A 15,693-nucleotide genomic window follows, 5' to 3' on the forward strand; every position below is an offset into this window, starting at 1 on the left:
CTAACCTATCCCTCCACTTCCTCATCCAGGTTATTTATAAAAATCATGATGGATAGCGGTTCCAGAACAGATCCCTGAGGCACTCCACTGGTGACTGACCTCCATGCAAACTATGACCCATCTACAACCACTCTTTGCCTTCTGTGGGCAAGCCAGTTTTGCATCCACAAGACAATGTCACCTTGGATCCCATGCCTCCTTACTTCCTCAATAAGCCTTGAATGGGGTACCTTATCAAATGCCTTGCTGAAGTCCATTTGCACAACATCTGTGGCTCTACCTTCATCAATGTGTTTCGTCAAATCCTCAAAAAATTCTATCAGGCTCGTAAGGCACGACTTGCCTTTGACAAAGCCATGCTGACTATTCCTAATCATATGATGCCTCTCAAGACCTTCTCTATCAACATGCCAACCACTGAAGTAAGACTCACTGGACTATAATTTCCTGGGCTATCTCGACTCCCTTCCCTGAATAAGAGAACCACACCTGCAACTCTCCAATCCTCCAGAAACGCTCCCGTCTCCATTGATGATGCATAGATCATCACCAGAGGCTCAACAATCTCCTCCCTCGCTTCCCATAGTACCCTGGGATACATCCCGTCCGGTCCAATTGACTTATCCAACATGATGCTTTCCAAAAGTTTAGCATATCTCGTTCCTTAATATCTACATACTCAAGCTTTTCGTCCACTGTAGGTCATCTCTACAATTGTCAAGTTACTTTTCAGTAATGAATACTGAAGCAAGAATTCATTAAGCCCTTCTATCTCCTCTCGTTCCATACACACTTTTCCACTTTCACACTATATTCTCACGGATTGGTGCTATTCTCTCACGTCTTATCCTCTTGTTCTTCATACTTCTAGAATGCCTTGGGGTTTTCCTTAATCCTGTCCACCAAGGCCTTCTCATGGTGCCTTCTTCTCCCCTAATTACATTCTTAAGATCCTTCTTGCTAACCTTGTAATCATCTAGATCTCTATCATTACTTAGTTTTTTGAACCTTTAATAAGCTCTTCTTTTCTTCTTGACTAGATTTACACTAGCCTTTTTACACCACGGTTTCTGTACCCCACCATTCTTTCCCTAACTCCTTGGAACGTATCTACATGCTCAAGCTTTTCAGTCCGCTGCAAGTCATCACTACAATCACCAAGATCCTTTTCCATAGTGAATACTGAAGGAAAGTATTCATTAAGTACCTCTGCGATTTCCTACAGTTCCATACACATTTGCCCACTGCCACACTTGATAGTTCCTATTCTTTCCTTTTGCTCTTCACACACTTGTAGAAAACCTTAGGGTTTTCTTTAATGCTGCCCGCCAAGGTCTTCTCTTGGCCCCTTCTGGCTCTCCTAATTTCCTTCTTAATCTCCTTCCTGTTAGCCTTATAATCTTCTTTTTACAAAAATATATTTATTTATTAATTTTTAGAAATTACAAGAATAAATGTGATGATAAAATAGTAAGAAAAATAATATTAACTGTCCCCACTCTCCTTAACCCTCCCCCCCTTAACCTTTATCTAAAGAAAGAAAAAAAGGAAAGAAGAGAAAGATTGCCTGGGTATCAGAGGATCCCCACATGCTCCATGGAGTTCAAAATAATTTTGATATTTATTTTTACTTTCCCCAATTACTTTATAATTTTATCTTCAAAGGACCTATGTATTTAATCCTATCTTTTGTAAGTATGGGAACCAAATTTTCAAAAATATATCATATTCATTTCTTAGATTATACATAATTTTTTCAAGTTCAACACAACTATGTATTTCATTATTCCAACGATCCATAATTAAATATAAATCAGATTTCCAAGTAACTGCGATAACTTTTTTGGCTACTGCCAAAGCAATTTTTATAAATTTTTTCTGATACTTATTCAAATTAAGTTTCGGTATTGTCCCTTCAATGTCTCCTAATAAAAATAATAGTGGACTATGTGGGAGTTGTAGTCCAGTAATTTGTTCCAATAAAAGTCTTAAATTTATCCAAAATGGTTGAATTTTAAAACAAGACCAAGTAGAATGTAAAAAAGTACCAATTTCTTGAATACATCGAAAACATTTGTCAGACATATTTGAATTTAATCTATTTATTTTCTGTGGTGTTATATATAATTGATGTAAAAAATTATATTGTATTAATCTAAGTCGAACATTTACTGTATTTCTCAAACCATCAGAACATAATCTTGACCAGTTTTTTCCATCAATTTTAACATTCAAATCAGATTCCCATTTTTGTCTTGATTTATGAATTCCTAATTTAATTGTCTGTTTTTGAATCAAATTATACATACAAGATGTAATTTTTTTTAATTTTTCCTTTCTGAATTAATATTTCTATTTCACTAGGTTTTGGTATCAACATTGTTTGACCCAGCTTTTCTCGTAAATAGGATTTTAATTGAAAATAACAGAAAAGAGTGTTATTTGATATTTTATATTTTTTTTTATTGTTCAAACGACATCAATATACCTCCTTCAAAACAATTACCTATATACTAATTCCCTTTTGGAACCAATTATGTAAAAGTTTATTATCCATTGTAAAAGGAATAAACCTATTTTGAATTAATGTTCTTTTTGCTAATAAAGATTTCTTTATCTCATCGTCCATATTTACCTTATTCCATGAATCAATCAAGTGTCTTAATATAGGAGACTCTTTTTTTTCCGTATCCATTTGTATTCCCATTTATATATAAAATCTTCTGGTATGCTTTCTCCTATCTTATCTAATTCTATTCTAATCCATGCCGGTTTTTCTTCATCAAAAAAAGACGCAATAAATCTAAGTTGATTTGCTTTATAATAATTCTTAAAATTTGGAAGTTGTAACCCTCCTTAATCAAATTTACATGTCAATTTTTCCAATGATATTCTTGACATCTTTCCTTTCCAAAGAAATTTCCTTACATATTTATTCAGTTCTTGAAGAAACTTCTGAGGTAATTGTATTGGTAAAGTTTGAAATAAATATTGCAATCTAGGAAATATATTCATTTTTTCAGCATTAACTCTACCTATTAATGTTATTGGTAACATCATCCATTTATCAAGATCCTCTTTTACTTTTTTTTAATAAAGGCAAATAATTTTGTTTATATAAATTTTTACATCATTATCAACTCTAATACCTAAATATTTTATCCCATTTATTGACCATCAAAATTGAGTTGCTAATCGACATTGATTATAATTTCCTTTGGTAAGGGGTAAAATTTCACTTTTATCCCAATTTACTTTATACCCTGATACTTTCCCATATTCTTCCAATCTAAAAGATAATCTTTGCAAAGATTGCAATGGGTTTGTTAAATAAATCAAAACATCATCAGCAAATAAATTAATCTTATATTCTTCTTGATTAACTCTAAAGCCCCCAATATCTGAATTTGTTCTAATTAATTCAGCTAATGGTTCTATTGCCAATACAAATAAAGCAGGTGATAGTGGGCAGCCTTGTCTAGTAAACCTGGTTAAGCAAAATGGTGTTGAAATCTGACCATTTGTAACTACTTTAGCTTGACGATTAGTATTTAAAGTTTTAATCCATTGTATAAAAGATTTTCCTAACTTATATTTTTCCAATACCTTCCAATATAACTCGGAGTCCTGCCATGTGCAGAAGTTCGCTGATGACACGGCCATAGTGGGGTGTGTCAGGAATGGACAGGAGGAGGAGTATAGGAAACTGATACAGGACTTTGTGATATGGTGCAACTCAAACTACCTGCGTCTCAATATCACCAAGACCAAGGAGATGGTGGTGGACTTTAGGAGATCTAGGCCTCATATGGAGCCAGTGATCATTAATGGAGAATGTGTGGAGCAGGTTAAGACCTACAAGTATCTGGGAGTACAGTTAGACGAGAAGCTAGACTGGACTGCCAACACAGATGCCTTGTGCAGGAAGGCACAGAGTCGACTGTACTTCCTTAGAAGGTTGGCGTCATTCAATGTCTGCAGTGAGATGCTGAAGATGTTCTATAGGTCAGTTGTGGAGAGCGCCCTCTTCTTTGTGGTGGCGTGTTGGGGAGGAAGCATTAAGAAGAGGGACGCCTAACGTCTTAATAAGCTGGTAAGGAAGGCGGGCTCTGTCGTGGGCAAAGTACTGGAGAGTTTAACATCGGTAGCTGAGCGAAGGGCGCTGAGTAGGCTACGGTCAATTATGGAAAACCCTGAACATCCTCTACATAGCACCATCCAGAGACAGAGAAGCAGTTTCAGCGACAGGTTACTATCGATGCAATGCTCCTCAGACAGGATGAACAGGTCAATACTCCCCAATGCCATTAGGCTTTACAATTCAACTGCCAGGACTTAAGAACTTTTTTTTTAAAAGCTATTATTAATGCTTTTTAAGTTAGTGATTTAGATGCATATCATATTAGTACTGAGTTAAGTATTGTATGTAATTAGTTTTTGCTACAACAAGTGTATGGGACATTGGAAAAAAGGTTGAATTTCCCCATGGGGATGAATAAAGTATCTATCTATCTATCTATCTATCTAAATAAAAAAGTCCCATTCCAATCTATCAAATGTTTTTTCTGCATCCAAAGCAACTGCCACACTCATTTCCTCTCTTTTTTGTGCCAAATGAATTATACTAAGTAACCGGGTTATATTATCCATTGATTGTCTGTTTTTAATAAAACCTGTTTGATCCATATATATTAATTTTGGTAAATATTTAGATATTCTATTAGATAAAATGTTTGCTAGTATTTTATAATCTGTATTCAACAAAGAAATAGGCCTATACGATGTTAGTTTTATAGGATCTCTATCTTTTTTTGGCAATACAGTTATGATCGCTGTTACAAAAGATTGTGGGAGTTTATGCATTCTTTCCACTTGGTATATTAATTCCATAAAAGGAGGAATTAATAAATCTTTAATTTTTTAAATAAATTTCAGGAGGAAAACCATATTCTCCTGGGGATTTATTACTCTGAAGTGATCCTAAAGCTTCTTCAACCTCTTTTAATGTAAAGGGCATATCTAATCCTTTCTGTTCTTCCAAATTTAATTTTGGAAGGGTTATTTGTGATAAAAATTTATCTACCTCAGCAATCTTATTTTGTGATTCTGATCGATATAGTTCAGTATAAAAATATTTTAAAGTTTCATTAATTTCTAAAGGATATAAGTAACCTTATTTACACTTGTTCTAATTGCATTTACTGTTTTAGAAGCCTGTTCTGTTTTCAACTGCCAAGCAAGAATTTTATGTGATCTTTCACCTAATTCGAAATATTTCTGTTTAGTTCTCATAATTACTTTTTCTGTACAGTATGTCTGGAGTGTATTATATTGTAGTTTTTTTTATTAACAAGTTGTCTTCGTTTTTCTTCTGTCATATATCTTTGAGATTCTTTTTCTAACTTTATGATAACTTTTTCCAATTGATGTATTTCTGCTGCGTATTCCTTCTTAATTTTAGATGTATAACTTCTAATCTGACCCCTTAAATATGCTTTCATCGCTTCCCATAATACAATTTTATGCTCAACTGAATGTAGATTTGTATCCAAAAAAAATTGAATTAGCTTTTTCATAAAATCACAAAATTCTTGACGTTTTAATAAAATTGAATTAAATCTCCATCTATAGATTGATTCCTCCTTATCCATCATTATCTTTGTCATTATCAAGGGGGAATGATCTGACAGTATTCTTGCTTTATATTCCACACTTTTCACTCTATCTTGAATATTTTTTGATAATAAAAAAAATCAATCCTTGAGTAAGTTTTATGTTTATTTGAATAAAATGAATAATCTCTTTCTCTTGGATTAATTTTTCTCCATATATCAATCAGGTTTAAATCTTTCATTAATGGTAAAGTTAGTTTTGTTACTTTTAATTTTGTAGCAACTTTAGTTGACCTATCCAAAACTGGATCTAAACAAAAATTAAAATCTCCACCTATTAATATTTTATCATGTGCATCAGCCAAGTTCAAAAAAACTTCTTGTATAAATTTTGCATCATTTTCATTTGGTGCATAAATGTTCATAAAAGTCCATAATTCTGAAAAGAATTGACAATGTATAATCACATATCTCCCCCAGAATCAATTATTACATTTTGTATTTTAATTGGTAAAGATTTATTAACCAAAATTGCAACTCCTCTCGATTTTGAATTAAATGAAGCTGCAATGACATTTCCAACCCAATCTCTCTTTAATTTCTTATGTTCTGTTTCTGTTAAATGTTTTTCTTGTAAAAAAGCTATATCTCCTTTCATTTTCTTAATATATGTTAAAACTCTTTTTCTTTTCACAGGTCCATTAATTCCATTAACATTAAAACTTTAAAAATTAAGTAAGTTAGTCATTCATAATACCTTGGGAACTCTTTAAAATTCTCCATGTTGCTATGAGTCTCTCCCCAACCATCCAGGCAAAATAGAAGAAAGATAACTAATATATAAGAAAAAAAAACAAAATACCCCCCTACTAATGTTGCGAATAAAAAGAACACAACATCCCCCCCCCCATTTTACGGGTCATGGCAATCGCATTGTACACGTGAAACTCGCAGCCATCGATCAGGAGCTCCTCCAGCTCCCCCGCAAAAAAAAAAAGAAAATAGATTAGTGAAGAAAAAAAAGAAAATAATTCATGTCTCTACTCCCAATTAATACTCCTCGACTTTTTTTTTTCCTTATAAATGTCCATCAAGTCCAAACTTGTTTCAGTCTTCATCATTAGTCCATTTCATTTCTATAATTCTTTACTCCTCTTCATGGACATCAGGTAATTCTTCTACAAATTTCTCCGCTTTCCGGTAGTCAACGAAAAAACTTCTTTCTTTGTTATCCAGGAAAATTATCAATTTTGCTAGGTAGCTCAATAAAAATTTATAGCCCTTCTCGCATAAAGATTTTTTCACTGGATTAAATTCCTTCCGCCTCTTCAGAAGATCGTAACTTATGTCTGGATAAAAAAAATCTCTTTTCCCTTCTATTATTAATGGCCCATTTCTCTTTTTAGCACCTTGAGTAGTTGCCTTCAAGATCATTTCTTTATCTTGGTACCTTAAGCATTTTATCAAAATTGATCTTGGATTTTGATATTGTTGAGGTCTTGGTCTTAAAGCTCTGTGTGCTCTTTCAATTTCAATTACTTGACTTCCTTCTTTCATTTCCAAAATTTTCGGAATCCATTCTTGAAAGAATTTTATTGGATTTTCTCCCTCTGTACCTTCCATAAGACCAACAATTTTAATATTATTTCATCTACGAGAGTTCTCAAGCGCATCCATTTTTATCCAACATCCGTTTTCTTTCTATTGTCCAGGCAAGATTATTGTCTTCTATCTTATCTATTCTTTCAGTGTTTTCTTCCACGTTTACTTCCATCTCTTTAACTTTGTTATCCATCTTCTTTCGTTTTTCCACCACATTATCGAGTGTATTCTGCATCCTTCTTATATCTGTTCTTGTAGTTTTTAATTCATTCGTCATATATATCAGGATATCTTTTATGTCTCCTTTAATCTCTTCCTTCTTTTCCTCTTCTTCTTCCTCTGAATTTCCCAAAGAGTCTGTTTCTACTTCCGATCCACTTCCAATTTCACTTCCAGCCGTAGTTGGGATTTGTAGTTTTGTTAATATCTGTTCATGCTGCAACTTCCTGTCCCGCATCATCAGAAGTGCCATGCACTTTGCCGGGAGGAGATCCAACTTGAGTCCGAGGCTTCGCCGAGACGGTTAGATCTTTTTTCCCCGTTGATTTGCGCAGTCTTCGAAGTAGTAGCTTTCTTCTGTTTCAGTTTAGGAGCCATATCAAAAAATAATCCTGAGTTGCTTATAAATAGTTTCTAGTAGGTATGTGTTAACTCTTCTTCATTTAAACCCTATTTCATTACTTTTTACGAGGGAGCTGGATTCCCAACGTCTCGGTCATCACGTGACCCCCCCCCCCCCCCAGCCTTATAATCTTCTACATCTCTAACATTGCCTAGCTCTCTGAACCTTTCGTAAACTTTTCTTCTTGACTAGATTTACAGCCTTTTTACACCACGGTTCCTGTACCCTACCATAACTTCCTTGTCTCATTGGAATGTACCTATGCAGAACTCCACACAAATATCCCCTGAACATTTGCCACATTTCTTCCATACGTTTCCCTGAGAACATCTGTTTCCAATTTATGCTTCCAAATTCCTGACTGATAACCTCATATTTCCCCTTACTCCAATTAAATATTTCCCTAACATGTCTGTTCCTATCCCTCTCCAATGCTATGGTAAAGGAGATGGAATTATGATCACATTTCTACCTCAAAACTACCTGGCTCTACATCTATCACCAATTGTCTACAAACTTTGCAACAAAGGCATCAACTCTTTCATCCAAATAATATTTAAAAAATCTGTCTCAACACTGATGCCTGTGGATCACCACTAGTTGCCAGCAGTCAACCAGAAAAGGCTCCATTTATTGCCACACATTGCCTCCTGCCATGCAGCAACTGCTTTAACCATGCGGGAGTCTGTCCAGTAATATCACGGGATTATAGCTTTTAAGCAGCATCATATGTGGCACCTAGTCAAAGGCCATCTGAAAATGTGAGTACACAATGTCAACTGATTCTCCACTGTCTATCCTACTTATTTCATGTATAAATTCCAACAGATTTATCAAGCAAGATATTCTCAAGTAAACCTTGCTGATTTATTTCATCATGTACCTCCAAGTTTCCTGAGACCTCATGCTTAATAATCGTCCCCAACATCTTCCCAGCCACTAATGTCAGACTAATTGACCTACAGTTACCTTTCTTCTGATTCTCTCCCTTCTCGAAGAATGGAGTAACATCTGCAATTTTCCAGTCTTCCGTACCCATTCCTGGATGCAGTGATTCTTAAAAGTATTTATTAAAGCCTCCACAATTTCTTCAGCCTCCTCTTTCAGAACTCTGGGGTCTACGCAATCTGAACGAGGTGACCTATCTACCTTCACACACTTCACTCTTCCCAAGACCCTCCTCTCTCGTTATGATAACACAGTCCAGTCAGAGCCCCACCACAGAGACTTGGGTGAGCCTCCACTTCGACAACCCATAAGACTGACACGTGTGTTTGCAGATGGTTAACGAATTGTGGACCAAGTCATTGTGTATAGCCTATTGTTCCAAAAAGACCCTGAATTTTTTTTAAAATCAGGAACACAAGATGAGTGTAGGAGTGGAAGTATTGAGCTAGTGAAGGGACAAAAGTGCAGGATTTACCAAAACCTGCCTTCTAGCGTACCATAGATGGCCATCACACTGCACCATATAACGTTATACACCACTCACACATCAGCAGTCACTGTATCCCACATCCTACTCCCATGACAGGTTATTTCAGCTGCCTTAATTCCATCAAATTTACTTGATCCTTTTCAAAATAGTGCAAGACAGTACAGTAGTTAATAAACAAGACAATAGGCACAGCAAATGGCAAATTACAATATAATAAATAATATAAATGTAAACAATGTTTTAGCAGGAATTGAGAAAGAAATGAGCAAGAATTGCAAAGGGTGGAGTGGTATTCAGGAGGGAGGGGAGAGAGGAAGGGAAAGAGGGATAGGGAGGGGGAGGGGAAAAGCAGCAGGGGGAGGGGGAGAAACATAGAAACATAGAAAATAGGTGCAGGAGTAGGCCACTCGGCCCTTCGAGCCTGCACTGCCATTCAGTATGATCACGGCTGATCATCCAACTCAGAACCCTGTACCTGCTTTCTCTCCATACCCCCGATCCCTTTAGCCACAAGGGCCATATCTAACTCCCTCTTAATTATAGATAATGAACTGGCCTCAACTATTTCCTGTGGCAGAGAATTCTACAGATTCACCACTCTCTGTGTGAAGAAGTTTTCCCTCACCTCAGTCCTAAAAGGCTTCCCCATTATCCTTAAACTGTGACCACTCTTTCTGGACTCCCCCAACATCAGAAACAATCTTCCTGCATCTAGCTCATCCAATCTCTTTAGAATTTTATACGTTTCAATAAGATCCCTCCCCTCAATCTTCTAAATTACAGCGAGTATAAGCCCAGTCAATCCAATCTTTCTTCATATGAAAGTCCTGCCATCGCAGGAAACAATCTGGTGAACCTTCTTTGTACTCCCTCTATGGCAAGAATGACTTTCCTCGGATTAGGGGACCAAAACTGCACACAATACTCCAGCTGTGGTCTCACCAAGGCCTTGTACTACTGCAGTAGAACCTCCCTGCTCCTGTACTCGATTCCTGCTGCTATGAATGCTAACAAACCATTTGTCATTTCACCGCCTGCTGTAGCTGCATGCCTACTTTCAATTATTGGTGTACAATGCCACCCATGTCTCGTTGCACCTCCCCTTTTCCTAATTGGCCACCATTCAGATAATAATCGGTTTTCCTGTTCTTGCAACCAAAGTTGATAACCTCACATTTATCCACATTAAATTGCATCTGCCATGAACTTGCCCACTCGCTAACCTATCCAAGTCACCCTGCATCCTCTTAGCATCCTCCTCACAGCTATCACCGCCGCCGAGCTTCGTGTCATCCGAAAACTTGGAGATGCTGCATTTAATTCCCTCGTCTAAATCATTAATATATATTGTAAACAACTGGGGTCCCCGCTCTTGCGGTACCCCACTAGTCACTGACTGCCATTCTGAAAAGGTCCCGTTTATTCTCACTGGAGAAGGTGGGGAGGGGGGAGAGGGGGAGAGAGGGGGAAGGGTGTGTGTGTGTGTGTGTGTGTGTGTGTGTATGTGTGTGTGTGTGTGTGTGTGTGTGTGTGTGTGTGTGTGTGTGTGTGTGTGTGTGTGTTGGTGTCAGACTAGACTCTGGAAAGTGAGAAGTCTAATGGTTTGGGGGAAGAAACTGTTACACAGTCTGGTTGTGACAGCCATAGATAGATAGATAGATAGATAGATAGATAGATAGATAGATAGATACTTTATTCATCCCCATGGGGAAATTCAACCTTTTTTCCAATGTCCCATACACTTGTTGTAGCAAAACTAATTACATACAATACTTAACGCAGTAAAAATATGATATGCATCTAAATCACTATCTCAAAAAGCATTAATAATAGCTTTTAAAAAGTTCTTAAGTCCTGGCGGTTGAATTGTAAAGCCTAATGGCATTGGGGAGTATTGACCTCTTCATCCTGTCTGAGGAGCATTGCATCGATAGTAACCTGTCGCTGAAACTGCTTCTCTGTCTCTGGATGGTGCTATGTAGAGGATGTTCAGGGTTTTCCATAATTGACCGTAGCCTACTCAGTGCCCTTCGCTCAGCTACCGATGTTAAACTCTCCAGTACTTTGCCCACGACTGAGTCCGCCTTCCTTACCAGCTTATTAAGACGTGAGGCGTCCCTCTTCTTAATGCTTCCTCCCCAACACGCCACCACAAAGAAGAGGGCGCTCTCCACAACTGACCTATAGAACATCTTCAGCATCTCACTACACACCTTGTCAAAAGCCATCTGAAAATCTGAATACACAATGTCAACTGATTCTCCACTGTCTAGCCTTCCTATTGCATCAATAAATTCCAAAAGATTAATCTGGCAAGATATTCTCGAGGATACCTTGCTGACTTATTTCATCATGTACCTCCAAGTACTGTGAGGATCTTATCCTAAATGATTAACTCCAACATCTTCCCCTCCTCCAAGGTCAGAGTAATTGGCATACAGTTACCTTTCTTCCGCCTCTCTCATTTCTTGAAGAATGGAGGGACATTCGCAATTTCCCAGTCTTCCGGAACAATTGCCAGATGTAGTGATTCTTGAAAAATCCTTATTAAAGTCTCCACAATCTCTTCAGCCTCCTGTTTCAGAACTCTGGAGACTACACCATCTGAACGAAGTGACTTATCAACCTTCCCACCATAAATTCTTCCTAAGACCCTGCTCTCTCGTTATGATAACACAGTCCAATCAGAGCCCCACCAGAGAGACTGGTTCCATTTTGACCACCCCTAACACTGACACGTGTGTTTGCTGATGATTTATGCCCTATTGTTCTAAAAAGACACAATTTTTTTTTATTCCGGGACATGCGATAAGTGTAGGAATGGAAGTATAGAGCTAGTCTGTGATGGGATAAAACTGCAGGAATCACCAGAACCTGCCTTCCATTGTTCCATAGATGGCCATCACACCCCAACATATATGATTATACAGTACTCAACCAATCACCAGTCACTGCTTCCCACATCCTACTCCCATATGAGAGGTCCTCTCAGCTGCCTTATCGTCATCAACCACCTCTTCCTTTTCAAAATGTTGGCTGGAAACAATCACCTCCATTCCCAACCTTCGCTTGTTTGTTAGTCCCTCCAGAACAATTCTCTGAGATTCGGTCCTGACGCTGTATGCTACAGTCACTGAGTTATCAACAACATCTGTACATTCATTGCATTTCATGTTTATCTCAACACAACTTTCTTTTCACCCTGCTCACCCATATATCAACCACTTCTGCTCATGGTAAGCCTACAGATTGTTCTCCATTGCCATTAGTTAGACTTATGTTACAACACTCTTTAGTTGCTTCATCACTCCTCTTCCACCAATGACTCTATCACCTCACAAACACTATGTCACACTTGTCCCTTTGGTGACTCATTTACTTCTCCGGACCCATCGTGTTCTCCCTCACAACTCAGTCCCTCCCACACCATTCCGGCCCTTCCATGCCTCTCCCTCAATTCCTTTGTAACCATTTTCCCTCGGTCACTCAGTCACTACATCACTATTCTCCCATCGGTCAATCTCATTCACTTCCTGATACTGGTTTTGATGGTTTCGGAGGAGTCCGTATAAACCTAAATCCCCACAACTGATACCTGAGCTTGTCTTGTCCTCTGTGATTGTAGAAAAATCATCAGTTGACTCAAGAGTTGTCCCCTCAGGTTGCAGAGTTGGTACACATGCCAGATCTGTAACGAAAAAGGATACATGGTGGGAATGGAGGAACAGACAATTGACCAGCCAGAGGGGATGAAATTAAACTGAAGAGAACAACCGATAATAAAAACAGAACTGCAGGTGGTGGGGATATAAAATTGAAGCAGAAAACACAGGAATGCTCTGTCGGTCTGGGAAGAGGATTTGAGTCAAAATTTCATTTTGGAGCCAATTTTTCAACAGTGATTATCACCAGACTGATAATCTCTCCAATACCAATGTGTCCTGTTTCTCCAAGCACACACAACTCCCTGAGTCATTACAAGGAAACTCAGCATCCTCACTTCATACTTTCCACATTCCTCCATGTCAATACCATACCTTGAGGATGGACAGCATTAGTCCCAAGTCATGGTGAAGCAGAAATATTAAGCAGACATTGGCTACCCCCACAAGAACAAATTGCTTTAATACTGTTGAGGCAGCTGTTCACACAAGAAGAAGCAGCAGCAGCAGAAAGTTCTGCGGTTCAGGCTCAACTGGAATAGTGGACTGGTCAACTGTGATCATCATCATTATGTGCGCTGTTGTATGACATCATTATTGTGCGTCATGTTCTATGATGTGGGCAACCACGGTATCCATGGTCATGATTGCTCTTGGCAAATTTTTCCACAGAAATGGTTTGTGATTGCCTTCTTCCAGGCAATCTCGTTACAAGACGGCTGACTCCAGCCATTATCAATACGCTACAGAGGTTGTCTGCCTGGAGTCAAGGGTGAATAATCAAGACCTGTGATCTGCACCAGATGCACCTCCCATACCTTAACATGAGCCGGGACAAAGGTTAAGCAAGTTGCTACACTTTGATAAAGTCTGAAATGCTGGTGAGTGGAGGAAAAGAGAGTCTTATACCTCATTTGGCAGAGATCTAGACCCCACCACCCGGGTGATAGAAGACTTAATATGTAGCAGGACAAGCAGGAAACTCAGCAGCCATGACAAGGAACAAGAGAACAGGTACTGAAATGCAATGGGACTTAGGAGTCCTCGTGCAGGATACCCTTAAGGTTAACCTCCAGATTGAGTCGGTGGTGAAGAAGGCGAATGCAATGTTGGCATTCATTTCTAGAGGAATAGAGTATTGGAGCGGGGATGTGATGTTGAGGCTCTATAAGGCACTGGTAGGACCTCACTTGGAATACTGCGTGCAGTTTTGGTCTCCTTTGTTTAAGAAAGGATGTGCTGACATTGGAGAGGTTTCGGAGAAGATTCAGTAGAATGATTCCAGGAATGAGAGGGTTAACATATGAGGAACGTTTGACCGCTCTTGGACTGAACTCCTTGGAGTTTCAAAGAATGAGGGGGGACCTCAAAGAAACATTTCGAATCTTGAAAGGCATGGACAGAGTGGATGTGGCAAAGTTGTTACCCATGGTGGGGGGGTCTAGTACGAGAGGACATGACTTGAGGATTGCGGGGCGCCTATTCAGAACAGAGATGCAATTATTTTTTTGCCAGAGGGTGGGGAATCTATGGAATTTGTTGTCACAGGCGGCAGTGGAGGCCAAGTCATTGGGTGTATTTAAGGCAAAGGTCGGTAGGTATCTGAGTAGTCAGGGCATCAAAGGTTATGGTGAGAAGGCGGGGGAATGGGACTAAAGGGGAGATTGGATCAGCTCATGATGAAATTGCAGAGCAGACTCGATGGGCCGAATGGCCGACTTCTGCTCCTTTGTCTTATGAATTATCCACAGAATCCGTACATTCATTTTATGTCATCTATATCTGAACCCCTGATTTTCTGCTCATTCCGCTCACCCATATATCAACATCCACTGCTCCTGGCAAGCCGGCATATTCCCATTAGTCAGACCCTTCATGCAACATTGCTATTATTGCAGCTATATAGGACCCCGGTCAGAACCCACTTGGAGTACGGTTCATTCTTCCCAAGAACCTCCTCTCCTGCTATGGCAGAAACGTCCAGTCAAGGCTCCAGTTCGACAACCCCTACGATTGACACATGCTGTTGTAAATGGTTAAGGAATTGCGAACAAAGTCAGCCCATCCCCTATTGTTCCATTTAGATCCTGAATCTCTTAAATCAGGGACACATGGTGAGTGTAAGAGTGAATGTATTGAGCTAGCTTGTGGAAGGACAGAACTGCAGGTCTGACCAAATTATGCCTTCCAATGGATCATGGATGGCCATCACACCCCACCATATAAGGTTTATACAGCACTCATTCAATCACTGCATTCCACATCTTAATCCTATGAGAGGTCCACTCATCTGCCTTATCCCCACCAAAACCACCTCCTTTTTTAAAAGTTGGCTGGATACCTCTTTAAAAATTACCTCCATTCCTTCCCTTTGCTTATTCTACAGTCTCACCAGAACAAATGGCTCAGGTGCAAAATCCAGGGATGCTCGGACCTCACCCAGTCTGCTACAACGTTCGAATTATCCACAGCATCGGTACGTTAATTTCACTTCATGATTTTTCAACGCATGACTTTCTGTTCATTCCCTCCACTCATATGTTAACATCCACAGATCATATTTGTGTCCATTCCCATTGGTCAGACCCGTCATGCAACACTCTTCAGTTACTCTGTCACTCGTCATCCATCAATGTCTCCATCACCCCACAACACTCCATTACACTTGTTCACTCGGTGTCTCATTCTCTCCTTACTCCTCCATCACTCTCTCCCAAACCATTCTGGCCACTGCGCACCACTTTCTCCATCCCTCCA

General features: G+C 38.8%; 1 protein-coding gene across 1 annotated transcript in view; it reads right to left on the reverse strand.

The window, feature by feature from the left end:
• The window catches only part of LOC140723194 (uncharacterized), a 55,766-nt gene that overhangs the window by 20,424 nt on the left and 19,649 nt on the right, over positions 1–15,693 (reverse strand). The window contains exon 6 of the mRNA XM_073037802.1: positions 12,870–12,962. Within this exon, the coding sequence (XP_072893903.1) occupies positions 12,870–12,962 (93 nt within the window). The remainder of the gene's footprint in view (positions 1–12,869; positions 12,963–15,693) is intronic.

The sequence above is a fragment of the Hemitrygon akajei genome, unplaced genomic scaffold (genome assembly GCF_048418815.1).
Source record: "Hemitrygon akajei unplaced genomic scaffold, sHemAka1.3 Scf000104, whole genome shotgun sequence".
In the NCBI taxonomy this organism is placed as follows: domain Eukaryota; kingdom Metazoa; phylum Chordata; class Chondrichthyes; order Myliobatiformes; family Dasyatidae; genus Hemitrygon; species Hemitrygon akajei.